At 44.2% G+C, this 27,500-nt stretch overlaps 1 protein-coding gene across 2 annotated transcripts in view; it reads left to right on the forward strand.

The window, feature by feature from the left end:
• The window catches only part of LOC127005979 (hemicentin-1-like), a 158,374-nt gene that overhangs the window by 39,861 nt on the left and 91,013 nt on the right, over positions 1 to 27,500 (forward strand). For both annotated transcript variants that reach the window (XM_050875455.1, XM_050875456.1), the window contains exons 3-4: positions 3,203 to 3,328; positions 6,623 to 6,826. In XM_050875455.1, the coding sequence (XP_050731412.1) occupies positions 3,203 to 3,328; positions 6,623 to 6,826 (330 nt within the window). The remainder of the gene's footprint in view (positions 1 to 3,202; positions 3,329 to 6,622; positions 6,827 to 27,500) is intronic.

Raw genomic sequence — 27,500 nt, forward strand, 5'->3', positions numbered from 1 at the left:
TCGCTGCCCTCCTTCCCCCTCCTTATCACCCATGCGCAATACAGGCTCACCTCCGTCACCACTCCACTCCTACATACCTACCTTGACACTCACTGATTTACTGCATCCCTCTGAGCAAAAAATTCTCGCAAAAAATATGTGTACCTGTCTTTGTAAGCCTGTCCCTCGCTGATGAGCCTAGTCCCTTTAATACGTTTAGCCGCCACATACATCACACGACAGCTAATAAAGGAGGCAACAGGTGTGCCAAAGGATGGAAGAAAATTGCACAAAGGTGAGAGGCAGAGTGCTCAGCTTGAATTCGACGCTTGGGCAAAGAAAAAAAAAAGGTAAATGTATACATCGGAAAAATAAATGTATTCCGACAACTCGCCAAGGATGAAACAGGAATCTCGCGAGGTCATGGGGTGCTAAGAGAGAGAGAGAGAGAGAGAGAGAGAGAGAGAGAGAGAGAGAATCAGTAAGAAAGATCTCAATGCGAGTGGCAATTGCATGGTGCCAGAATAACATACTTGTCCTTTCCCAGCCTTGCTCCTCTCCTCCTTCACCTCCTCCTCCACCTCTTCCTCCTCCTCCTATCCCGCTCCCCTCTCTCACGGCCACGCACACGGCACATTCTCCTAACTGCCGTGACTTGCCTTGCGCCTTGTTCGTGTGTCCATCACCTCGCGGGAGTTGTGATGTACTGTCCCCGATCTTTGCTCACGTGGACACTGACCTTGATGGCTTTGGCTTACCGATATGAGGAACTGCCCGAAACATTCTTATTCTTGCCTCATTTTTATATTTCCCTTTTTACTTTCCTTTTATTTTCTCGTCTTGTAATTTTTTTCTCGTTTATAGTGTTTTCTTTACTCCTCGGTGTCTGTCTATTTACTTGTGTGTCATTACGCCAGCCCCTATCTATCTGTGTATGTGTGTGTGTGTGTGTGTGTGTGTGTGTGTGTGTGTGTGTGTGTGTGTGTGTGTGTGTGTGTGTGTGTGTGTCTTTAAATCTGTCTGTATCTTTATCCCTCGGTTTCTTACACTTTCACAGTATCCAACTTGTATTAAATTAACTAAGGAAAGGATGAAAAGAACATCAGAGTCAGGTATACACTTAAGGAAACAAAAGGAGAGGAGATAAGAAGCGGGCAGACGACAGCTTATCCCTGGAGCTACACCAGAGAAAACGAGGGAAGGGAATATGAGGCAAAAAAAAAAGGGGGGGGGGGAGCCGGACAAGTTGACATATGGATCTTGTCTCACTTGTCTTTATTTTTATTCCCTCGAGGCTCCGAGAGGACGAACCAGACGTCTCTAATATTGCGGTTTCTTTATTGACTTGGTGCTACTGCTACTACTACCACGCCTCCCTCACCCCTCCACCTCACCCTCGTCCCTCCAACATGTATACTTTGTCTTTTTTTGTGTTCTGGCTACGCGATATTAGTCTGTTTTTACGAGGAGAGTAGTGGTTTGTGTTTTCCTTGGCCCCTTATTGTTCGTTTATTGCTGCGAATGGGGTTGGTTTTACATTATTTTTTTGCAGCGAGATAGGGAGAGAAAAGCCGGAGGAATAAGAAAAGGAAAGCTTAATGAAAGGCAATGAAAACGTAGACGAATAGGAAATGACCGAACCGGAAGTGAAGAAAACGGAAAAGTAGAACGAAGAAAAGAATACTAGATGAAGCAGAATCAGGAACAAGCAAGAATAAGCAATGAGAGAGAGAGAGAGAGAGAGAGAGAGAGAGAGAGAGAGAGAGAGAGAGAGAGAGAGAGAGAGAGAGAGAGAGAGAGAGAGAGAGAGAGAGAGAGAGAGGACACGTTGACACCTATCGTTACATAATTATTTGCTATTATAAGTTTTGTGTTACGTCTTTGATTCGCTTGATAATTTTTCCTGATCGTAAATGTTAGTTGCGGTGGTGAATAGATAATTTAACTGATTAATTAATATTGGAGTTTATAATTACATACAAGAGTAAATAGCTAATACATCATCAAAGACCATAAAAGTACTTAATTATGTAAATGGATGTAAGAGATGCATACACTTTAATTAGTAAATGAATATAGCTGTGAACAAGCGTATCAGGACACCTTTTCTCCCGAAATTGACCACTCTCTTTCCCTCTTGTTCTATTCTTGGAGCAGCGTTAGGTGGACTTTTTTTTTTTTACTATGAATTTGTTTTAGTGCCCTTGAGCTGTCTCCCTTGCTGAAAAAAAAACATAAATTACACATGGATACAGGTATCAAAATCATCTCGTCCGCTGTTATGTCACTCCTCCGCACTCACTCTTCCCTGTCGTAGGTGTGAAATGTGAAATGTCTGTTTTTTATCAAGGGTTTGTAGTCTTATAAAGCCTACATGTCCAATAAGTCACCTGTGTGGTATCATGAAAATAAAACCCACACCTGCAGACGAGATATGTATAAATTCGTGTGTAGTATAATTTTTTACAGTAAAGGAAGCAGCTCAAGGGGAAAAAAATCATTATAAGTATGTAGCATTGCGCCTATAAAATAAAGTAGAGAAGATTGGTTTTACGAATTGCATTTTCGCAGTAACATAGAATTAGAGGTGTCAAGATTCAAGCAAAATATTTAACCTTATTATTATTATTTCTTATGACATGCTAAATTTAACTTATGGCAACGTGTTGATTACTTTTTATTTTACTTTATTCATGTTGCTTTGTTTGTTGTTTTACTTTCATATTAAATATACGTGTAATTGCACCATTAGCTCTATAGGTTCTCGTTAGCTTCTTGTTTACTGTATTTTTTGTCGTGTTCAAGCATTTATACTTTTACGTTTCGTTCTACTCGCCTCTTAACTTTGCCTTTTTTTATCCTTTCCTCATTACCTCTTTTGTCTGACCTCTTGCCTACCTCCCCTCCCTCCCACCTCTCATCACCCCCTCTCTCGTGCTCATTAACTCATTAACTTCATTTTTTATTATTTTAATCTCCTTAATCCCCTCTCATCCCCTCGCACCTTTACTTTCTCCCATCCTTTTCTCCGTTTTTTACAATCTTTCAGCTCTTTCCCTTTATGCATTAAGCTCTCCTACCGTCTTCCTCATTTACCTCTACTCCTGCCGCTACTCATCTCTTCATCACCATCATACTCCCATCCCTGCCAACCTCACCCTCTTCCATTTCCCACTCGTCACTCCTTCACAGCCTAACTCGATCCGTCTATTCTCTCCCACAGTCCCGCCGAAGAAGCCCCAGATCTACAACGCCTCCAACTACCTCATCGTGGGCCAGTCCGACGCCAGCATCATCGGTCCATACAATGAGGGGGAGCAGCTTGACCTCATCTGTAAAGTCACGGGAGGTGGGTGTGGCATTTTGTGTGTGTGTGTGTGTGTGTGTGTGTGTGTGTGTGTGTGTGTGTGTGTGTGTGTGTGTGTGTATGTTTTAGTATTTGCGTTTTGAGTGTAACAATAGCGATTATATAATTAGAAATATTCAGCTGTTACAGGCGTTCGGCTGAGACGGTATTTACCACAAGTATAAAAAAGTTCCATAGCTCCATAGCATCCACCTGTTTGTTATTCCTCACTTCCGCCATCTCCTCCACCTCTCTGAGATGCTGTTCGTCCTTGCTCCTACATCTACCTCCTCACCACCAAACTCCATCCCTGCTCATTCATTATTTACCTTCTTTCCTTTTTCCCCTATTTCCTTATAACTTTCCCGTATCCAGTTTTCCATAAACACCATCTCCTCCTCTGACCCTTGGTACCAGTTTTTTTCCTTCCTCCTCCCTGACCTTCACTTTGTTCTCCTTTCCATTCTCATGTTTCTCCCCTCCCTCCTTGAAATAACTTTTTTGCTTTTTCCCTCTACCTTTTACCATCCAACCCTCCTTCCTTACTCCTCCTCCTCCGTTCCTTTCTTCTATCCTCCACTACCTACCCCTACCCCGCCCTGGCCTGCCCACGACCTGACAAAGGTGCGCTCCGGGCGGCCTCCCTCAGATATTCAGGGTCAGACGCCAGTCGTAAATAGCGGTAGAGTCCACGACGTGTTGTGGAGGCTTAAGGCGTCTCCGGCAGCAGTAATGTGTGCTCCGTGACTTCGCCTCGTAATGGGCCTAGAGGCGTGTTCTCGTACCTGTTCCCTGCAAACCCGACCCACGAACACGCTCAGACAGGAACACAAACTGGCTCACTCAAGCAGGGACACAAACAAACACCCACTAAGGCAGGAACACAGACTGGCACCCACCTGGTCAGACACACCATACCTACGTATCCACCCTGCAACCCATATACCCAGACGCAAAGGAACACGCACACATCCGAGATGGATGAATGCAGATATGGAGACGGGACTGTAAGAGCTTAGCTAGGGCCGGTAGACAACAACTAGGTAAATACACACACACACACACACACACACACACACACACTGAGTCTGGATAAGGTGCACACTCACACTTTAAGAAACACAGACACATGCAGAAACACTCGGCTCACAGGACTAGGTTCCCCTTCCCCGTTATCTACGTTGCGTTTTCACTTCAGATTATGTGACCGTTCACACTGGGTCATGATGGACACACTAACCCCCCCCCCCCCCCCCCACACACACACACACATACACTAATGTCTTTCGTTTAATCGGATATTTTGTCACCCCCGTAACACCCTGCACCTTTACCCTCTAGATATTACTCATGTACGTAAACGAAACATAGAGAGGTAGATAGATAGATAGAGATGCAGAGAGAGAGAGAGAGAGAGAGAGAGAGAGAGAGAGAGAGAGAGAGAGAGAGAGAGAGAGAGAGAGAGAGAGAGAGAGAGAGAGAGAGAGAGGAAACTCTGGAACAATCTTCCTTCATCTGTATTTCCTCCTGCCTACGACTTGAACTCTTTCAAGAGGAGGGTATCAGGACACCTCTCCTCCTGTATTTGATCTTCCTTTCGGCCACCTCTTTTGCTTTACTTTAGGAGCAGCGAGTAGCGGGCTTTTTTTTTATTATTGTTTTCTTTTTTTGTTGCCCTTGAGCTGCCTCCTTTGTTGTAAAAAAAAAAAAAAAAAAATCCTCATTGCATGTCCCGTTCCCGCTTCTCCCACCGCTCGCGAAGTTATACTCTATTCATCCAAATGCTTTCCGTCCTGATAATATAGGAGCTGAACACTATTTTTATTTATTCATCCACTTTACTGTTAAACTTTAGACATAAAAGTTACAGAAGAAGAATATTTCAGGTTATGCTTACCACTTCTTTTAAAGCATCTGACTGTCTTTAATCCATCCAGTCATACAGTCTTGAATAAAAAAAAAAAAACGCTTGTCGTGGAATAGCTGGTAGAGTGTAGATATTTGTTTTTTATGCATACAAAAGCCTCACCCTAATAACCTAAGGGAATCAAAGAACGCTCCGAGATGTGAAAATTTCCTGGAAGCCTTATCATAACACAATTTGCGTGGCAGCATTTATCACACACCTACGTACCCCGGCGACTCCCAATAACCTCGAGGCGCAGCAGGGTCGTATATCTAGATGAAAATTTTAAAATATATCGACAGGACGTTATGCAGTACCGGCGTCCCCGCTAGCGTATACCTCGACGCCTCGGTAAGGTTGCGTAATTGAGTAAAATAATGAAGGTGGCGGCGGTGAGAGCAGTCTTTTTTTTTATGGCAACGAATGCGATGATTGTGATGATGATGACGGTGGTACAATTCTGTTTTATGAATTGTGACTCCATTTTCACCTTCTTCCAGCATTATATCTTGCCATCATTGTCATCATCATTGACGTCTGTCCATTTTTTTCTAAGCATATATATCGTGTTTAAGTTCGAAGACGTCACTTAGAAACTATAAAGCGCGAGATATAAAGAAATTGGAAAGAAAAGATCATGTAATGGAGCCAGGAAAGTAACAAGTAAATAGCATTCTTCTTCATCTTTTAATACGATTTTATTAAAGTATTTATATTGATTTGAAACACCTAGACAGTAGCAAACATTTGACGCACGATATAAATAAGGGAAGGATCAATATATGCCGGAGAGCTTGAAGTGCGGCTCAACGCATCGCTCGAAAGTGTCATCGCCGCGGAATACTCCTCTCCTCGGTGCCCCGTTTGCCTCCTCCCAACGCCGTGACGAGCGACAAACCGGCGACACGAAAATGGAGTTGAAAAATGTACGAGAGCATCAATGAACCTTTCTGTTACCCCGTCCGTCGTCTACCTCGCTTCATGTCAGTCCCTCCGCGTCTTCCTCCACTCACTTGTTTGTCGTTTTTTCTGCTTCGTGTGTCCGTTTGTCTTTTTGCCTCGTCTCGTTCTATATTGTAATAATGATAAGTGTGTACGGTGGTTATGAAATAATTGTTCTACATAAAAACAATCTCTCTCTCTCTCTCTCTCTCTCTCTCTCTCTCTCTCTCTCTCTCTCTCTCTCTCTCTCTCTCTCTCTCTCTCTCTCATTGATTGCAGAATATTACCAGAATAGTTATACGCTGTGCTGTGTGTGTGTGTGTGTGTGTGTGTGTGTGTGTGTGTGTGTGTGTCTAATTTCACCATTGTAAGTGTTGTTTGGCTTCATACACATTAATCATTTGCACTTGGTCAGCACATCGTGACAACCTGTATGTGTGTCGCGGCAGGTCGGCCAACACCCACGGTAGTCTGGCTGGTGAACGAGGAGGTGTGGCGCGCGCAGGTCACCGAGGACGCGCCGGGGGTGATCAGCGCGGCCCTCACGGTGCAGCAGCTGACGCGCCGCCACCTCCACGCCGTCTTCGAGTGTCGGGCCTTCAACTTCAACGGTTCCCTGCCCGCCTCCGCCACGGCCACCCTCGACATGAACTGTGAGTGTAAACATTGCCCTTCCTGGTTGTTTGTGTTTGCTCCTCTTGCTCGTTCGTTCGTTCATTGATTTCTTCTATTTCTATGAGTGATTTTTCCTCGCTTTTTTTCTCTTTAGATTTTCTGTAATATCCTTTCCAGTTTTTTGGTTCCACCCATCTCTTCTCCCTTCCATGGCCTCTTTCATCTCCTCACACACATCCTCCTCTTCCTCCTCCTCCACCTCTTCAGTTTTTTCCCTCTGTATTGGATTTAACATTACGAATTTTCTTTCCCGTTCTCACCTCTTATTTTTTGCACTTCACTTCCTTTGGCTCTTGCAGGAGAAAACGTTTAATCATCTTTTTACGCAAAGGAAAAACAAAACAAAAAAAGAAAAAAAGAACCGGTGACACGGCCTTTTTCTTTGTTTAATTTAGTTTGATTACCCTGAAACAAAAAAGGAAATGTGTGTGTGTGTGTGTGTGTGTGTGTGTAAGCTCCTCATTAGCCTTGCAGTGCCTCGGGGAGATAGGAAGCAGGGGAGGTGGGAGCCATTGCCATTCTCTGCCATCGGAATCCCTTGTGATTAATGAGTGATTATTTCGGGACCGAGTTGTGTGGAGGGTTTGTATTTTTGCTTATTGTGTATTTGCTTCTTAGCGAGACACAGACGGAAATAGAAACAGACGGGGTTGTCGATCCACCTGATGTTTTTTTATCTATTATATTATCTGACGGGACTGAGTTACCTTTCATTCTAAGGTCGGTATTATAAGGCACTTTCGCTTCTCACAGCCACTATTTCTGAAGGTCAAAGAGGAGGTCAGTCGGGTTCTAATGAGTGTTTCTTCAGAATCACGGTACAGAAGAAGGGTCAGACTACCACCAGGGTCATAAAACTACTCCTGGAAATGCCCACAGCTCCTACGAAAGCCTTGTCAAATAGGTGTTCTTAGGCGTCGAAATGTTTTATAATACGACCCCATGAGTTGTCTGATTTTTTTAGCGTTTGTTCTCACGTTTTCGACACCTAAGCAGTTTTCTTTTTCAAACCTTTTGTTATATTTCTTCTATAAAACCTATTTGTGTTGATGCCTCGTGTCACCCTCAGGCATTTTCTTCATATCCTCGCTGCCATTCGATGATTTGTTTTTTTCTGTTTCTTGTTAGTGAGCGGCGAGCGATATCTCATTTTGTCTATTACGGGTGCGTGAGAGAGCCGGATATTAGAATTCCTTTGGGCGGAGCTTCAGTTATTGTATCCAAATTTCTAATGAAATGTTGCCGGATAGGGACTCTGTGGTTGTGAGGGTGGGGAGGAAGGAACGGAGATGGTGCGGATGGTATACTGTATCATGATTAAGAGTGAGGGAAGGTATAGACAGAAGGAAATCGTTGGAGGAACTTACACAGGATGTAAGACTTGCTGGAAAACAATCCTACTGTGAAGCAAGAAAAATGGTATTGACGTCCGGGTGATAATGCCAGAGGAGGAAACTGTTCTAGGTATTTTCTCTGAGTGTGGGATGCGTGGTGGAGGGGCTTGTGATTCCTGAGGGAGAAGTAATGAAACTCACCTGTGTTCCGTTACCGAGGCCAAAATTAGTGTCTATTTGTGTATGGGTATTTGTGTGTGGAAGGAGAGAGAGAGAGAGAGAGAGAGAGAGAGAGAGAGAGAGAGAGAGAGAGAGAGAGAGAGAGAGAGAGAGAGAGAGAGAGAGAGAGAGACGGACGAGGGAGTCAAACAGGCATATTGACAAAGAGGCAGATAGACAGACAGATCGATGGGTTGGCAAACAAAGACAAACATATAGACAGACTGAGGGAGCAGCACAGGCAAACCAGCAACAATAAAAAGAAAAACAGCGAGCAGGAAACAGACAAACATGCAGGGGGATTATCGAACAGAGACAACAAAGATCGACGAGGGAAAACACACAAACAGACAAAGGAGCTGAGGAATCCAATAACCCGCCCACTCACCTTCCCCGCCCGCCTCGGCCCTTCAGGTGGGTGGCGGCATCCGGCGTTCCTCAGGCTGGAAATTAAGCAGAGTTTATGAAGCATCAATTAGGTGGGTCCTCGTGGCACCTTCCCTTGATCACGATGGACGGCCCTGACGCTGCCGAGGCCTAGAGGCGCCTGAGTAAGGACCCGGAGGAGGCAGAATTATTATGGGTGAAGGGCCAGGGTAAGGGTTGGCCATGGTGGTGGTGGTGAACCGTGGGACTAACGTATATTTATATATGATGTTATTTCTCGAGAGTTAATAATTGAAGCTACTAGGGTAAAACTGAATAAAGGAATAGGGTATGTTGTGGATGAGTTTTTTTTTTTTTTTGTTTGTTTTAGTTTTTTGTTTTACTGTATGTGGGTGGATTTTTGGGCGGGTTTGTGTGTATATACGAGTGTGAGAACAAAAAATGTTTAAATAATATTCAGTGTTCGTTATAATGCAAAACACCGATGGTTAATTAGTCTTGAAGTAGATGTGCTATAACGGAACACGTGTACTATTTCTTTCCACACCCCATGCTTTATAATATCACCCTTGCCTGCTTTACATCACAGTAACTTTATTCAGCTCCACCCATTGGCGCCTCCTTGGTACAGTAATTAGTACGCCTCGCTACGGATCCGCAGGTCAGGGTTCGAATCCCGACCCAGGCATTCGACGCACAGTCTACCCAGATGTTGATCCTCCCTTTCGGGCAGATCGATGACTAGGTACCTGCGAAAACCTCGGGAAGGTAAACTTTGATATCCCGGGTGCCACACCGGCTCTGTGTCCCGGGATTGTCACCCTTGGCCTCAAGTGTCAGTGCGATAGAAATTACCACGTTAGCCACGCTCAGCTTAGCGAGTGTTTAGCGTGTGCCCCCGCCTTAACATTTACCGACCCGTTACGCGACCATTTACCTACTTATGTAACTTACCTTGCAACCTACATGCACCAGTACACACCCACCTAACAGCTCACTCGCCTACCTACCCGCCTACTTATCCGCCTACCTACCCGCATACTTACCCGCCTACCTCCCTATCTGACTACCTACCTGTTCTGAAACCCATATTTCCGCAAACCAACGAGACACCAAGACACCCTGAATCCCTGATCACCCAACATGTGGCAGCAGGCGTGCGCGGGCACACACACATACACACACACACACACAAAAAAAAAAAACTCGCCCACTCCATTTCTGGCATTCCGTCACTTATTAACGCAGCATATTTCATCATTTCCTTCTGCTCTTTTTTCCTTCCTTTCCTCCCTCTCCCTCCCTTTTTCTTCCTTTCCCTTTGCTTCCATCCCCTCTTGTAATCATATCTTCTCACCTCCGTTCTCTTCCCTTCCCGTCATCCTTTAACCCTCCCTTTCCTTTCCCTTCATTTTTCTTCTCCTCTCTCCCCTTTACTCCCTTCCTCTCTTCTAATCATATCTTCTTACCTCCTTTCACTTCCCCCTTCATTCCATTCTCCTCCCCTCTTTCCATCCCTTCTTTTCTCCTCCCATCACCCCCATTTCGTTCTTTTAACTCCCACTTCTTTTTCATTCCGTTTCCCTACCTTCCCTTCCTTTCTATTCCTTTCCCCTCCCTTTTCCGATGCCTACTTCGTTCCCATCTGTTACTATTCATCACCTCCCTTTCTCTTCCCTTTTCATCTTTCCCTTCGGTTCAAAAAGCACCTGAACACACCAGCACACTTAAACTTCAATACAGTGATCATGGCAGTCTCTCTCTCTCTCTCTCTCTCTCTCTCTCTCTCTCTCTCTCTCTCTCTCTCTCTCTCTCTCTCTCTCTCTGTCTACTCTTAATACGTCTTCCGCACTGTCGCTTCCCTATAAGTCTGCTAAGAGCTCTAATAGTGTTTGATGGTGTTGAGAGAGAGAGAGAGAGAGAGAGAGAGAGAGAGAGAGAGAGACTCCCATCCGGATACATATGAATGCAAACTAAACAAACTTGAGCCATTGGTAGTAGTTTGTCTGCCGCTAAACTTAGTCACCCAAGTTGCCGCCAGTTTAAAACCATTATTGTCCCGGAGACCAAGTGTAGGATGAAGGTTTATTTTGTGTCTAATGTGTGTGTGTGTGTGTGTGTGTGTGTGAGTGTGTGTGTGTGTGTGTGTGTGTGTGTGTGTGTGTGTGTGTGTGTGAATAAAAACACATTCTAGGTGTAAAGAAAATGAAAAAAAAGTTACAACACCCAATAATTCGACATTTCAACCTATGCTGGATGAAAATAAATACAAATTTGCCCACTAAAGCGTAAACACTGCACCTTTCGCAATTAGTTTCTAAATTAGTTCATCGTGAAATATTGAATAAGGTACCAAAACACCTGTTACACACACACACACACACACACACACACTCACACACTCACACACACACAGTAAAGGGCACTCGCCTGCACCCCCCTGTTTACCAAGGTTGACTGTGGGGAAAGGAAGCGATAGGAACAGATGAAAGGGGGAAAGGAGAAGCTTAAGTTAGTATCCCGTAGACGTAGAGGAAAAGGAAGACGGCGAGAGAGAGAGAGAGAGAGAGAGAGAGAGAGAGAGAGAGAGAGCATCTAGGAATAGGAGGTATAAGTGGGAAGGGAATGCCAGTGTGTGAGTGGGAAGGGAAATTAGTGTGTGCGTGCGGCGACGGACTGGGGAAATGTGTGATGGGCGGCGGTGCGTGGCGAGCGCTGGCAACGCTGATGAGGAAGTGGACGGACAGGTTTGGACAAGTGATGGACGGGTTTGTGGTGCAGGAGCGAGTGTACTGATAACAAAAGTCGTATGAGTAATGATACTAATAAAAGTAATAATAATAATAATAATAATGAATGATGAAATGATGAATTAAGAACCGGTTTAAGAATGTAGGAGTAAAAATAATGAATCAAAAACATCGCCCTGACAAAAAATGTAATAAAAGGTAACCAGCATTTGTTTACTTCATGCGTTACCTTTACCCTACTCTCTCTCTCTCTCTCTCTCTCTCTCTCTCTCTCTCTCTCTCTCTCTCTCTCTCTCTCTCTCTCTCTCTCTCTCTCTCTCTCTCTCTCTCTCTCTCTCTCTCCTCTAGTTTAGTTAATTTATAATTGTTTTGTTAGCTGCATGTTTTTTTTTTTTTATACTGTTCATCATCATTGTCATCCTCAATTCATATCTGCAACATTAGAGAGTTTCATGTTTCCTCCTCTTTCCTTATTTTCTATACTCCTTTTATTATCACACTCCTCTGTATCCAGCTTTTCCTCCTTCTCCTTCTAATCCCGCTCCTTTATCTCACTCCTCCAGCCCACACCGTAGTCGTCGCTTTGTCTTTCTCTGTTGGTCGTCCTGTTTTTGCCAGTGGGAGGTGGACGCTCTCCTGTGGTCGTCTCGTTCTTGCTTCCCGTCGTCACACACAATGTTTCAGCTTGAGGTTGTGGCTGGAATTCCTGTCTTCATTGTGCGCTGTTGTTGCCGTTTATTCTGCGTTGTTGCTGACGAAACACTATACTATTTCTTGTGTCAGCGGCACCACCGCCACTACCACAACTACTACTACTACTACTGCAGCTGCTTAGTCTATTACTGCTGCCTCTACTACTAATTTTACAGCTTCAATCATATCTGTGTGTTGCAGCTGCTGACATAACTACTACAACTTCTACGTCTACTGCAGTCTTGACATTTTCAGCAGACTCAGTGGCAGCATAAAGTGTATCGTCTCTGCTACAGCTATACGCCCCGCTACTATCCCACTTTCACTGCCGCTGCTGCTGCCTCTGTTTTCGTCTTTGTCTCTGGCCGTGTGTTGCGTGGGTCGAGGCGGCATTCAGACTCGCGGCCGTGTCTTTTCGTGTCCAGGAAATCAACGGCGCTTCTTCGCCAATTAGTGAGTGCTGAGCCAGCACCGCCACGAACCCCTGGACGGAGCAGCACGGCGTGTATCCCCGGCTGGCTGGCTGGCTCCTTTTGTCCTGTCTGTCTCTCTGTCTGCCTGTCTGTGTCTGTTTGTCTCTCTTTCTCTCTCTCATACTCGTTGCAGCTGTCAGCGTGTTTGCTTGTTTCGCTGGATGTTGTCAGACCTTCCTTCATTACTGTTGCGACTGTTTGAACAATACGATAACATCGACGGGCATTTACAGACACTAACAGTAAAAAACTTTTTGTGTTAACGTTTTTTTTTAAGTAACAAAGGACCATTACACACATATATATATTCCATACAATTTTATTTTACGCTTGCATTGCTGCTCACACCATACCACTGCGTTGATAATTGAATGGTTGATAAGACGTACTAGCTGGGAATTACGGCGCTTGGTGTACCTTCCACTGGTGCGTTGAGGCTCACTGGCACGCCACACCATCACTCTGCCTCGCCTTGGTTGTCATTGCGGTCGATGCTCACTCAATACTCCGCACCAATAGATTGTTTGCCGAGACTCAAGTGTCTTGGAAAGAGAGTTCCGGCGACCTTGTGCTAGGGATATACAGGCAAGGGAATCGGGAAGAAGAATGAGACAAGAAAGAATATAAATATCGTTGCAACCCATCCGCAAGCCCGGCTTCCTTGTGCTTCCCTTCCAAAATCCGCCACTAACAGGCTGTCGTGAGCTTCTCCCCGCGACTCAGCCCTGTGCATGGCGCTACATCGCGACGCTTTACCTTACCGCAATACGAGACTCGCTGGAAGGGAAAAGACGAGGCGTCGTCATTGATTTGCCTTATGAATGTTGCGAACAAACTGTACCTCAAAGCAAGGACCTACCCCTCCCCCTCCCACCAAACACACACACACACACACACACACACACACACACACACACACACACACACACACACACACACACACACACGGACCCCTGTAGTGTAGTGGTTACCTCGCTCGTCTCACACCCAAGAGGTTCCACATTCAGAAGGAGTAGAATCGGTTGGGCAGTTTCCTTTTATCCCTCCTCCCTGTCCAGCCAGCAGTGAATAGGTACCGGGGGTCAGTTGCCTCCCGGATGTGTGGATGTGATGTGAGGTTCCGACCGTAACTATAGACCCGTCACTTCAGGGAGGGTATTTGTTGGAGATCGCGAGTCCAGTTTGTAGCTAGACTAGACTAGTGAAAGAATAACTCTCTCTCTCTCTCTCTCTCTCTCTCTCTCTCTCTCTCTCTCTCTCTCTCTCTCTCTCTCTCTCTCTCTCTCTCTCTCTCTCTCTCTCTCTCTCTCTCTCTCTCTCTCTCTCTCTCACACACAAAGAACTGTGCAAGGGAAACTTTTGTCCGCGTGCCGTCTGGAGGCAGGTCACGTCCAGCGGGCTGCGTGTTGTTAGCATTTTGATTGTAAAACAGTAATACATGTATGTTTTAAAGTTCTTTTTAAACCCGGCTCAAGGGAAAAAGGGCGCGAGGAGAACCATGAAAGCTCGACCTCCTTCGCGTGAGTCCCTCTGCCAGAATGTTAATGGCGCCGCCTAAACTTGAGGTTATTGGCTCTGCCGGCCAGACAGACAGACACTCCCGCACCCATCTGCAGATGACCGAAGCAGCCGCTCCAGGAGAAGTCGAGTGACTTTAATCAAATATTTCTTCGCTCATCTCATCCCGTTACGACTCTGAGGCGGCAAGACTTGCATTGAAATATCCATTAGAGGACTGAGGAGAAAGACTACGCGTTAGAAGGAACTTATCTTGAGGACGAGTGGCTCTCTGGGATGTGGTAACTATTTAAGTCAGGATAAGTGAGAGCGGCGTCTGCTGTTCGGGGGAAGAACAGCTGCAGCGGCGGACTGTGTAGCGAACCACGAGTCGTCACGGTGTCGGGTAGAGAATGAGGCTGTGCAGAGACTTGCGGCTGATAATATGGTATATTCATATCCGATGAAACATTTCTGAACCCAACTTGCTCTTATTCACAATTTGGACATTTTCCATCTGCCTCTATACTGTCAGAGGGAAGTTGTTAAAGTAGAGACGCCTTATAAACTTACGGAAGAGGACGAGTTGCAATGCCAGAGTTCTGCGTTTCCTAGGGCTGGTAAGAGCCTCAGCAAACAGACCACAGAGGACGTCCTCATAAGTGTGTGTACTGAATTAATTAGTTTCTGTAGAGCCTCGGTGTCTTCCGTTCCTGGCCTGACGACGTGGGGGTAATGAATTGTATGGGATCCTATAAGTTAACCCTGCAAAACTGTCAGCAATTGTAAGGGAAGACAAGCTGTTTATGATAAGAGAAAGGAAAGAAAAAAGTAAGCATGAGATAACAGGATATATAAGGAAAGAAAGTAATAAGAAAAGAGAAGCGGAAAGAAGCTAGTTGTGTAAAGGGAATCAAAGATAATAGAATGAAGAAACTTAAGTATCAAACTAATAATGGAAGGAAGGGAAGGTCCAAATGGAATGTCTGTTTAATGGTGCAGGTAGAGGAGGTTAAAGTCAGGCGTTCTTTATTGTTAAGGCGAGGCTCAGGTGCGCGCTAATTCCAGGTGCAGCAGTATGCAGGTGTTCAAATGGTTCGGGATGGACGAATCCAGGGGGCCTCTCGGTCATGAAGGTGTCCTGGTAGGCGACGAAATGAGGCAATGAGGGCGAGAATAAGGCCATGGATGGGACACGGGATATTCGTAGAAAGGCTAGATATTTTGTTTATTTCTGTTTCTCAATCATTATGATATTTCCATCACTCATTTATAATCAAAACTCTGCATTTATAACCCTCTTCCTCCTCCTTCTCCACATCCCCCTCTTTATTCCCCTCCGCCTCCTCCTTCTCCTCCTAATCCTCTTCTTTCCCTTCCTCCTCCCCCTCCTCCTCCTCCACCTCCTCCACATCATCATCCTCATCCTCTTCCTCCTCCTCCTTTTTTCCCACTTTTCTTCCATCCATCTGCCGTCCATCAAACAACTCATCCTTAATTTCCTTTATCTTTCCTCTGCTTTTTTATCCCTGACCGCCTTTTCTCTTATTTTCCCATTCCATCATACCCCTCCACCCCTTCCATCCCTCCTGTGGCCCACCCCCAAAATCCCTGACCCTCCTTTTCTCTTCTCAATCATGCACCCCACTCCCTCTCCTTCCCTCCCTCGCCCCCCCCCTCTTCCTTCCCTCCCTCCCCCCCCTTCCTTCCCTCCCTCGTCCCACCCCCCTTTCCTTCCCTCTCGCGGCCCACCCCCAAAATTGCCTCCATCCAGAATTAAGAGACTTGGATCACGGTGGATCAAGACGTAACCTGAGGGGCGTCGACAAGAAGGATGAGAGAGAGAGAGAGAGAGAGAGAGAGAGAGAGAGAGAATTCGGTATGATTTTGGTACACTCGATGCAAAATTAACACGATGTACATACAGAAAATCATCTCCGTTTTCTATGCTTCGCCTTTCTCTAGATCTGTTTTCCTCCTTTTCGTACAGCCTTTCCTTGTCTTCCCTTTATTATATTTTATTTCTCTCCGTGCGTCGGTAAGTGGTAAACTAAGAAATGCAACTAATATATTCCGAGAGATACCCCTGATTTATATCCTATGATCATTAAACGTTTTCCGATAAATATTTATAATTCTGACGTATGTGTAAACCACTTATTTTACTCTCTCAGCAACTGATGTCACAAAACAGTAGAGGAAAACTTAAAACAACAGAAGAGGAAACTTAAAAACAATTTATACTGACTCATTTGGTACAATCAGAAGTTCTAGTAATGAGAACTAATGACCTACGATTGTATGCATCACTTGTCCGTGTGTTGGGGGCATTTTCTATCTTTCTGTTGACCCTTTTGCCTACTACTTCTCTTCTTCTCCCGCTTTATATCATTCTTGTGTTCTCATTATCTCGTTTCCTCATCTCTTGAAACATCTTAGTCCTCCATTTACACTCATTTATTATCTTTATGGCAGCATTCTACCGCCGTTCTTCATGTCTTTTCACCGTTATTCTTCTTCCTCTTTTTCCTGCCGTTATCAGCCACATACTTGGTCTTCTGTCCCATTATTTGTTTCTAAACGCCATTCCCTCCCCCTCCCCCTCTTTCTCTCTCTCTACACTTATCTTTCTTTGCGTTTTTCTTGCCTTCATTATTTATCCTTCTTTTCTCCTTCTTGTCCACCACGAGCCATTCTCACTCTTCTTATCTTTTTCTTTATTCTCCTGGTGGGCTCTTCATCGTGCTCTTTTTCTCCCTATTTTTTTTCTTCTCCTCGTTGGCTTGTCTCAACGCACTTCGCCTCCCTTCCTTCCTACCCACCCTCTGCCAAGGCCCTCCCTCTCACCCTCTCTGCCTTCACCCCTTCCCTTCTCTTCCTTCCACTCTTATTTCGCAACCTCCTTCTCCTCCTCCTCCTCCTCCTCCTCCTCCTCCTCCTCCTACTCCTCCTCCTCCATTCTGCACCGTCCCACTGCGTTACGAGAGCCCGGCACGGAAGTCTTAGATTAGGGAAAGTCTAGTACCGTTTTGTCTTATCTGGAATATGCGCCCTGCAACTCTCCTCATACTGCTCCTCCGCTTCCTCCTCCTCTTTGCTCATTTTCTTTCTTATTTTCCTCCTCCTATTCCTCCTCTGCTTCTGCGTCTGCCTCAGTCTTCGCCTCCTCCTTCTCTTCATCGTCCTCCTCCTCTTGCATACACACACACACACACACACACACCACACACACACACACACACACACCACACACACACCACACACACACACACACACACACACACACACACACACACACACACACACACACACACACACACACACACACACACACACACCGTCGGCACCAGCTTCAAAAGGAGCCAGCCATTAGCTCGACTCGCGGCCAGGTGAGGCAGGTGTGGCCCGCCGGCAGGAACACATTCGCCGCCGCCAAATTCATGTCATAAATTTTACTTTGCGTCGCTCTAATGAGACGTCAGCGTGTCCACGGGGCTCTGCCGGCCCTCACAGCGCCGCCGACGACGGGAAGCAGGCGGAATAGTGTCGTTGAGGGATGGAGCAGGTAGTGATGGGATGGATTGAAGTGGGGAAGAGTTAGGTTATAACAGAAGGAGCATGAAGGATGGAGTGAGGGAGGAAATCGTAGAGCGTGGCTTGGGTAGGTGGGATAGGGTATTCTTTAATGTAGCGTCTTGCAGCGCACACTTCGCCCTCTGCACCCTCTCTCCGCACCCCCTGTGCGAGGCTTAATGAATACACCACCGCTAGGACAAGGCCCGAAATGACAGGTTGTGGCGCGTCGCTGCTGCTTCCCCAATATAAGCAGGTAGACAGGATATTGTGGGCGTATCAACCCTTCTCATCAAAAGACGCTTCTCCGCAGAGCCAGACAAGTGTGACCGATAACATTACGGCCTAATGAGTCGGCCCTTTGAAGAATGTAATTTGCAGCCACCTTGTTTAGGCGAGGAAGACACTTCAACCTCTACTAATGACGTGAATATCAATAACCTCTGACCAAGGACAAAAACACAAGGTCTCGTACGAATATATATAACTTCCTTTGAGGTAATAGACACAGAGAGCCTGTGATGGGAATGTCGAGATTTTTATATTAGTCAAAACGTTATGTGACTGTGTTATCCTGTGCCTATCATGAGCAAAGGAACGTTAGTATTTGATGCTTAATATTTATGTATGGTGTTGGCCTCCGTGCTTGATTGCAATAAACTCGCGCGCTCGTGCTCACACACACACACACACACACACACACACACACACAGAGCAGCAGTAGTAGTTGAGGTAATATTACCCCCCCCCCCCTAAATAACGTCAATGGTCTGCTTTTACCTGATCTAATCGTCGAAGAAACAACATTTTTTGTCCCTAGCGACCTTCTAGGAAGAGAAATCTAGGCTAAAAGAATAGAGAGCACAGGAGGGAGCAGGCGAGCTAAAGACAAGACCCTGAGACCCTTAATAATGTATCGTCCTGTACCCCCCCCACCCCACCAACGGCATTGGAGAGCCCTCGCGGTGCTTATCCGCCCTGATTATTGAAAAAGTCCTAAAAGTGCCTCGCGGAAAACAAAATAGTTGTAATGATTATAGTAATCATAATAATAATAATAATAATGGCTATGATACTACTACTACTACTAATAATAATACCAATACTAATTCTAATAATAATGATGATTATAATAACAAAAGTGAGGACAGTGTAAACCGAGCTACATTTATAATTGGATCGGCGGAGACCTTTCTTTCCCAGCAGCATGTCGTTGTGAATCACTTAAAAAATCTTCTCTTTTCTCTTCTGTGAGGCTTGGCAGCAGCGACCCCTAGAGCAAGACGTGACATTAAATAATTACATGAGGAGGACTTGAGGACCAGACATCACCTGTCATGCGCGGAAAGGTCGCAAAAGATAGGACAGACATAGATCTGACATCACCTGGCACACGCGGAAAGGTCGCAAAAGACAGGACAGACAGACGTGTTTAGGGATTCTTACTCTAAGCGGATAAGTGGAATGAGGACGAGTAGGCCATGTCGTGTTGTTTAAGAATAGTGTCTTTTCACAGCTCTGTCTTTCTCTTATATTTTACTGCTCATTTGACTCTTACGATGCTGTCCTTGTTTATTTATTTATTTTTTATTCCTCTCATACCTCTCTTTCTTTCCTTCTCTCCCTTTTTCTTTCTCTTTTTCATGTCTTTCTTTATATTTCCTCCTTTCTCTTTATTGCTTCTTTGTTTATATGTTTATTTGTTATTATTTTTTTATTATTTATCTATTCTTCTCTCTCTCTCTCTCTCTCTCTCTCTCTCTCTCTCTCTCTCTCTCTCTCTCTCTCTCTCTCTCTCTCTCTCTCTCTCTCTCTCTCTCTCTCTCTCTCTCTCTCTCTCTCTCTCTCTCTCTCTCTCTCTCTCTCTCTCTCTCTCCCCATCCACCCCCCAAAAAAACGTATTTCTTAAGTGCCGTGTGGAAGCATTATATTTTAGTGTCCGTAAAACTCACACGACTCCCTTTGTTAAAACACGGACGTTCCTTCCTTCCTCCGTGTGGCCTTAAACCTTCCGCCCTTGTAGCTGCTTTGCCTTATGCGTCGTAACTTTATATTGCGTAACGTGGACCTACAAAACGTGCCCCTTCGATAATGACGTTGTTTTTTTTCGTTATGACTCGTAAAAGTAAACGTGGAATGAGAGTGTGTGTTATTGTCTTATTTCTGAGCATTTTTTTAAACTAATACTTATTATTTTATTTCAAGCCCGTTCTCTCTCTGCATTTTGTCTCCCTTTCACTGATGTCTTTTTCTTCTAATCCTTTCTATTCCTTCCTTTGTGTCCCTTTCTCTCATATATATTTTTTTAAAGCACTCTATCTTCCTATCTCTCCATTTCTCTCATGTCCTTTTTTTCTAATCCTTTCTGTGTCTGCCTTCCTTTTCCTTCCTGTCATTTGTATTTTTCTTCCCTTTGTATCACTTTTAGTTTAATGTCGTCACATCCAAGATCAATTTTTCTTAACATATATATTTTTCTTCTGATCCGTTCTGTCTCTTCCTGTCCACCTCCTTTTTTGTATGTCTTCTTTTTTTTTCAAACCATCTCTCTTTCATCTCTTACTTCTTCTCACGTGTCTCGTTTTTACATTTATTACTTGCTATTTTTCTTTTTACCTTCTAGTCACATGCAAACCCACTCACCCCTTCTTATCCTAGTCATCATTCACCTCTTCTTCCATCATCAACTCCCCTCTCTTCATCTAGCATCCTTCTCGCCCTCTACTATCATCGTCCTCATCCTCTCCAAACACTCATCATTTTCTCCCTCCTCCTCAATCCCTTATTCTCCCCTTCCCTTGCATTCCTCTCATCCCTATCATCATCATCCTCTCCCTCACCCCTCTTCACTTCACCTCTCCTTCCTTCCCCTTGTACTTCCCCCTCTACCATTTCCTTCCTCTCCCTTCCACTCCACTCGGGCTCCATTGATCTCCACTCCATTCTGAAAATCTTTTGGGTCTTGCTTGAATTTTTAATGGCATTTTTTTTATTTTTTTATTTACTTTGATTTCTTCTCCGCCACATTTTCTTCGTTCCCAGATGACATTTTGCGCTTTGACGTTTCCATGTGGAGCATTTTTAGTCTCATCCGGATACTACTTTTTATTTTTCTTCCTGTTGTTGCTCTATATAGACAATCTTTTATCCGTTTTCGTTTGACTCTATTTGTACTTTTTTTTACCCAGCCTTACTTTTTTTTGTTTAAGTAATCCTCTGATCCATAGCTTTTAATTGCTCTGTCCAATATTCCTCCTTTTATCCCTTTATCGGCTCTTGCTTTTTTTTTCTCTAATTTCTTTTTTATTTTTATTTTTTTTATTGGTCGATTCCTATTCTCTTTTCCATGCCTTTATCAGAGAGATTAGAGAGAGAGAGAGAGAGAGAGAGAGAGAGAGAGAGAGAGAGAGAGAGAGAGAGAGAGAGAGAGAGAGAGAGAGAGAGAGAGAGAGAGAGAGAGAGAGAGAGAGAGAGAGAGAGAGAGAGAGAATGATTGGTATGAAGGGTAGACGAATAACGCAAAATGAGTGTATTGATTAGTAAAACTGCAGAAGAAGAGAGTGACTTGAGGTTATGGTAACACTGCAGAGATGAGAATGATCTAATTAGGGTGATCATAACACTAAATAAATATGAAGTGACTATTTTGGTAACACTCTAGAGATGGGAAGTGGCTGCTTGCGTGAGGCGTTTGAAACATTGTAATCTCAGTATGTTGGTGTAGTTCCTGAAATATAGATGTTTCTTTCCACTAACCTCCCTCTCTTTCTCTCCCTCTCTCCCTCCCTCTCTTTCTCTCCCTCTCTCCCTTCCTCCCTCCCTTCCTCATGCCGAATGCCTGCCTGACGCTTTTTGGCGGGAATGAGAAATCCTTCCCCGTGCGCCTCGAGAGGACTGGAGAGGGAAAAAAACAGAAAAAGAGAGGAAAAGGTTTTATTCTCCGCCATGCGGTGAAAGGGGAAGGTTGGTCCATGGTATCCCCCCCCCCCCCACCTAGCCCGCCACCCGCTCGACCCTTCGTTTTTATTTTCATCTGCAATTAGTTTCTCGCGGGAAACTTTTGTTTTAATTTTGTTAACATGGCCGGCGAGGGAAAAAATCATGTTTCGATTATTTTATTTGTAGCTCTCCGCTGCAGTGACGCCCTTTTTGTCATGGAAAAAAGAAAACGTACGGGTAAAAGTTATCAAGGATGGGAACGTGCACACTGACACACACACACACACACACACACACACACACACACACACACACACACACACACACACACACACACACACACACACACACACACACACACACACACACACACACACACACAAGCACATACGCACACACACACACACACACACACACACACACACACACACACACACACACACACACACACACACACACACACACGTCATGTACGTTCACCACGCCATTCCAAAAACACACGCCAAGTTAAGGTCACTCCCGGAAACTTTTTGGGCCAATATTTCCTTTAGTTAGCTAATACTCTTTTGACACCTTTTTCTCCTCTCAGACGTTTGTAAAATGGCATTGGAATGGCCGAGATAAATATTTTATCTTTATTTGTTTATTTTTTCTCCATTTTCTCTTTCGCGGCCTGCACACACTACGCAAACTTTACATTGGTTAAAAGACTCATATTTTTTTGTTAATTGATTGCTAATTCCTACTGACATGACGTCGGTCAGTTTCGAACACAAATGTTCATGAAATAATTCCGTTAAATCTCAACTAGTCCTTGGAAGCAGTCTCTTGCGCTCCATGCGGTTCAGTGTGTGAAGGTTAGACATGGAAGCATAATCCTTCCTATACTCCGTTGTCCATGATATTACGGTCACGGAGCCTTATCCTGTGATAGGCAGGATTCATTAAACCTTCAGGGAAAGGCTTTCAGTCATGGCTGGGTTTTTTTCCCGAGTAAATGAGAGTTAATTGCGTGGCAAATTTCATTAAGTTGTCTTTCCTTCTCTTGCCTAGTATAGTGATTTTTTTTAAGTATGAGTTCAATATTGTACCTTGCTTAGCGTATGTAAGGGGATAACTGTCATGATGGCGATGACTTAAGTTTTCTTTTTTCTTGTGTGAGCTACTAAAACAATTCCCGTTTGTTCCCTTCCCCTCTGGCCACATTGGCTTTGGAAATATCAAATATCTTTTTTTTTTTTTTTTTGTATTTGTTTGCTATTTTGCACGATGACATTTTGTAAAATATACGGGATTGGATCGCACTGTTTTACTGTAATTGTTTTAAGTGGTGTGCTTCGAGTGCACATTGTCCATTCGCTATACACCCGAGCAGTGTAAATCTAGAAAGTTTCCCCTATTGTATCTTAAGGTTTCATATGGTCATGTTTGATTCAACAGTTTGACCCCGTTTTTTTATTTTTTTTATTTGCAAACACTATGGCCGCCTTCGTTTTATCCATGGGTTTTTTACTGGAAAGCCGTAATGTGCACCACATTGTTAATCCACTTCCATTAATTAATCTGTTTGCGATTTGGTCAAAAAAGCAAGCTAAGTAGAGGAGGTTAATCATAATGCACTTCAACTGAGCCACCGCCCCTTTTACAAAGCGAATTTAACTTCATAAATAAAGGCATAAAGAATAAAGTGATTACTAAGTGGCACAATCTTAAACGAATAATAAGAAATCATTTTGTTTTTAGTTCTGCCCTTGATAAAAATTACAAATTTTTGACAGCAAGTTACCGGAATAATAAATGATTTTCTTGTAAAAGCAACCTTCCCCCTGCGGCTTAATTTAACTTGTAAAATTACTAAACTTCATGTTGAGGTCACACGATATATTCCCTCAAATTAAGAGTGTTCAGACGCAGCTAGATTGGAGGGGAGTCCACAAGTTTCTCTTAAGAAGCACAATTATTTTGACACATGTACGCCTTAATTTTGGGATGGTTGAGAGAGAGAGAGAGAGAGAGTATACTTCATAACAAATAAAATAGGTTGACTATAATAACGCCATCACGCGGTAGACAGTGATGGACGCCATTTACTCCAGTTCATATTTTCTCTCTCGTGCTGCGTCCCGGAACAACTTTCCTGTGCCAGAGTTTGCCTGCCTGCTAACTTTGGCGCTTTACCTTGACTACGAAACTCCTTTTCCTCCTCCTCTTCCTCCTCCTCCACCATTACCTTCACCTCACCCGAAAATCCTTCTCCTCCTCCTCCTCCTCCTCTTCCACATGGGCCACGTTCTCATCTCCCTCTTCCACGCGCGTTCTTCAGGGGAAACCCAAGTGAATTCTAAGTTCCCGCGGCGCGTCAGATGAAGCTCTAAAATACGGAATCAAACTCTCTTCAGGAGGAACAGGAAGCGTCGGGACCCGAGCTCGTTTTCTTCGGGCGACGAGGCGGGGCTTCAGCCAGTGCTCTCCCGTGCGTCGAGTTGGCGCTGATTATGCATAATAAAGGGTCGTTGCCTTGTAATAAGGAATTCATAAACACTCGGCTTTACTTTACCAGCGATGGGAGGAATAGGAGAGTGAATAGACTGAAGAGAGGAAGAGAAAGGGGACGAGGTAAAGGAGTTTTGCAAAGAGTAGGAAAAGGAGAAGGAGAATAGGGAAGATGAAGAGGAGGAAGAGGAGTAGGAGCTGAAAGGTATATATAAGAGAAATGATAATAAGGAAGATGAGGATGAATAAGAAGTGGGAGAAGTTTGAGATTTGAGTTTGAAGGTTGATAAAAGTGGGATGGGGATAAAAAAAAAGAAGCTAAAGAAGGAAGGAAGGAAGAAATGAGAATGAGAATGAGAATAATAATCTTGATATAGAAAAAGACTATGCGAAAGATACCCGAGCCCAAAAGACTGACGGTGGTCTTCTAAGTATATTAAAGAAAGGATGAGGGTATTTGAATGCTTTAATATCCGTAAAATATTCAGTAGCTGCGGAAAACAAACACAAAAACTTAAACTAAGCTAGAAACTGCTGAGAGGGAGGATGTGTTCTTGAAAACTTATATAAAAATACACTTTTGTGAATGTTGCTTAAAAGTGAATCCTTGACTTTATATTTATGATGTAATAACTGGAATGAGTTAGAATTAATTTACACACACACACACACACACACACACACACACACACACACACACACACACACACACACACACACACACACACACACACACACCTTGTAAACCTTTAATTAACATTTTTTCTTCCTCATTTGGTTAATAGTTTAATGAGGCGTTCTTTAGACCTTTTTAGTGATTCATAATTACCCCCAAATTAAAGCTTGCCCCAAAAGTGGTGAAAACATATCGAACAAAAAATGCTGAGTTAGGAAAATGGGTGTACCTGAATAGCAATCGTGGCAGGTGAAAATGAGCTATCAGGCGAAACACTTACCTGTGGAACCTCTGGACAGGAGCGTTCATTGAGTAACGGAAGCAGCTGGAGGGCAAAAAAAAAAAGAAGAAAAAAGAAACTCTTACTACCGCACCTGCGACCAGAAGATAGTTTGAGTGGGCAAATGAGACGGGATGCAAGAATGAAGATGCTGATCAGCTCTTGCAGAAGGGATTTGGACAGAATAAGGATGAACTAGAGTAGAAAATGGCTAAGATAAGACGGGATGCAAGAATGAAGATGCTGATCAACTCTTGCAGAAGGGATTTGGACAGCATAGGGATGAGCTAGAGTAGAAAATGGCAAAGATAAGACGGGATGCAAGAATGAAGATGCTGATCAACTCTTGCAGAAGGGATTTGGACAGAATAAGGATGAACTAGAGTAGAAAATGGCAAAGATAAGACGGGATGCAAGACTGAAGATGCTGATCAACTCTTGCAGAAGGGATTTGGACAGAATAAGAATGAACTAGAGTAGAAAATGGCAAAGATAAGACGGGATGCAAGACTGAAGATGCTGATCAGCTCTTGCAGAAGGGATTTGGACAGCATAGGGATGAGCTAGAGTAGAAAGTGGCAAAGATAAAGTGCTAATAGTGGCAGTGGTGTGATGGTGCTGGAGGTGACGGCGGTGCTGGTGGTGGTGGTGGTGGCTGTGGTGGTGATGGTTGAGGAGGAGGTGAGGTCAGTGTAATTCAAAACTTGGAGCCACTCACGGTCACGTCGCCATGACTTTTTATTCTTTTAGTTACTTTTTGTTTTGTTTTGTTTCCAGACTCGCGCTCTGGGTCGTGTGAGGGGGAGGGAAAGGGAAGGGATGTGGAGGGTGTGGAGTGGCTCTTCCTCCACCCCCACACAACCTCACCCTCCACTTACACACCACGAGAGAATAAAACACAGATAAACATGCACGCGTACACACGGATACACAAACACACACCAACACACACACACATACATACACGCCCTATACGCAATGCAGTGTGTGGATGTGGCGGTGGAGGTCTGCCCGTCTTGTTTTTCTGTCACCGTTTTTCCTCGTTCCCTTGTCCGGTTGTCTGGTGTGTATTTTCAGCAGTTTCGCCGCATCTTTCTAGCCGTCGGGTAACCCATCTCGTGTGTGTTTGTTTGCTTGTTTGTTTGCCTCCGCGTGTTTGTTTTGTGTTGCCAGGTTTCACTTTCATCGCAATTTTTTAACCTTTAGTATTTTTTTTTTCTTGGCGGCATACGAGGATGCATGTTGGTTTGTGTGTGTGAGGTAAAACTGTAGTGGCAAGAGTGTGTGTGTGTGTGTGTGTGTGTGTGTGTGTGTGTGTGTGTGTGTGTGTGTGTGTGTGTGTGTTAAATGTAAATCTATCGAATAAAATAACGAAACGCAAAGCAAAACACTCAAAATAACAGGAACAACCTTTATCTTTTTCTCTTCCATTTTCGCCGCCGGTTTTTGTGACCTTTCTTCGTTGACTAAAATATTTCCTCCCTTTCTCTTTCCTACCTCCATCTTTCCCTCCCTTCATGCCTCCTTTACCCCTCCTTCTTGCTCTCTTTTTCTCCCTTCCTCCCTCCCTCCCTCTGGCTGGGGTAAAGGTGCATTCTCTGCGGAAATGAGCCGAAGAACTTTTTTTTGCTATACATTCCTTGGCTTTGTCTCCTCCACCTCCGTCTTTTTATCTTCCTACGCCTTCACCCAGTCCCCCCCTTGTCCATTTTCAACGAGGTACTTTTTGTTCTATGGAGAAGACGAACACAGTAGAAGAAAGACGAAGAGGTAGAGGAGGAGGATATGAAGCAGAACAGCAAATTTGGTAACACGGTGCCTAAAAGGTTTCTTGAAGTCTGTATAAGGTGTGGATTAGTGTGTCCTGTAGGTGTGCGGCAGAAGGACGTAGAGAAAAAGTAGGAGGTGGTGAAAAAAAAAGCACGAGGAAAAGAGGAAAACTGAATGAAATAAAATGAAAACGTAGGAAAATAAGAAATGAAGGAAATGAGAAAAGTGAAGGAGGAGGAAAAGGAGAAGGAAAGAAAAGAACACTTGATGAAACGAGGCAAGAAACGAGCAAGAATAAGAAATGAGAGAGAGAGAGAGACGAGGAGAGAGTATGCAGAGGTAAAAGATGGCGGTAACTAGATAAACTCCTCCTCAGTGGATCGTTTTATTCTGTGTCCTGAGCAGCGTCGCCGAGATAAAGAGTTTTCCTTGGCTACATTTTCCGCCCTCGAGCTCTCCTTCCTTTCTTGGCTTCTTCCCTCCAAGCTTTATTTTTTCTTCTTTCTCATTTGTTTTTTCCTTCATCCCATTTTCATATTTCTTTGTTCTTATCTTCCCTTTTGCTATT

This window comes from Eriocheir sinensis, chromosome 31, assembly GCF_024679095.1.
Source record: "Eriocheir sinensis breed Jianghai 21 chromosome 31, ASM2467909v1, whole genome shotgun sequence".
NCBI classification, from domain to species: domain Eukaryota; kingdom Metazoa; phylum Arthropoda; class Malacostraca; order Decapoda; family Varunidae; genus Eriocheir; species Eriocheir sinensis.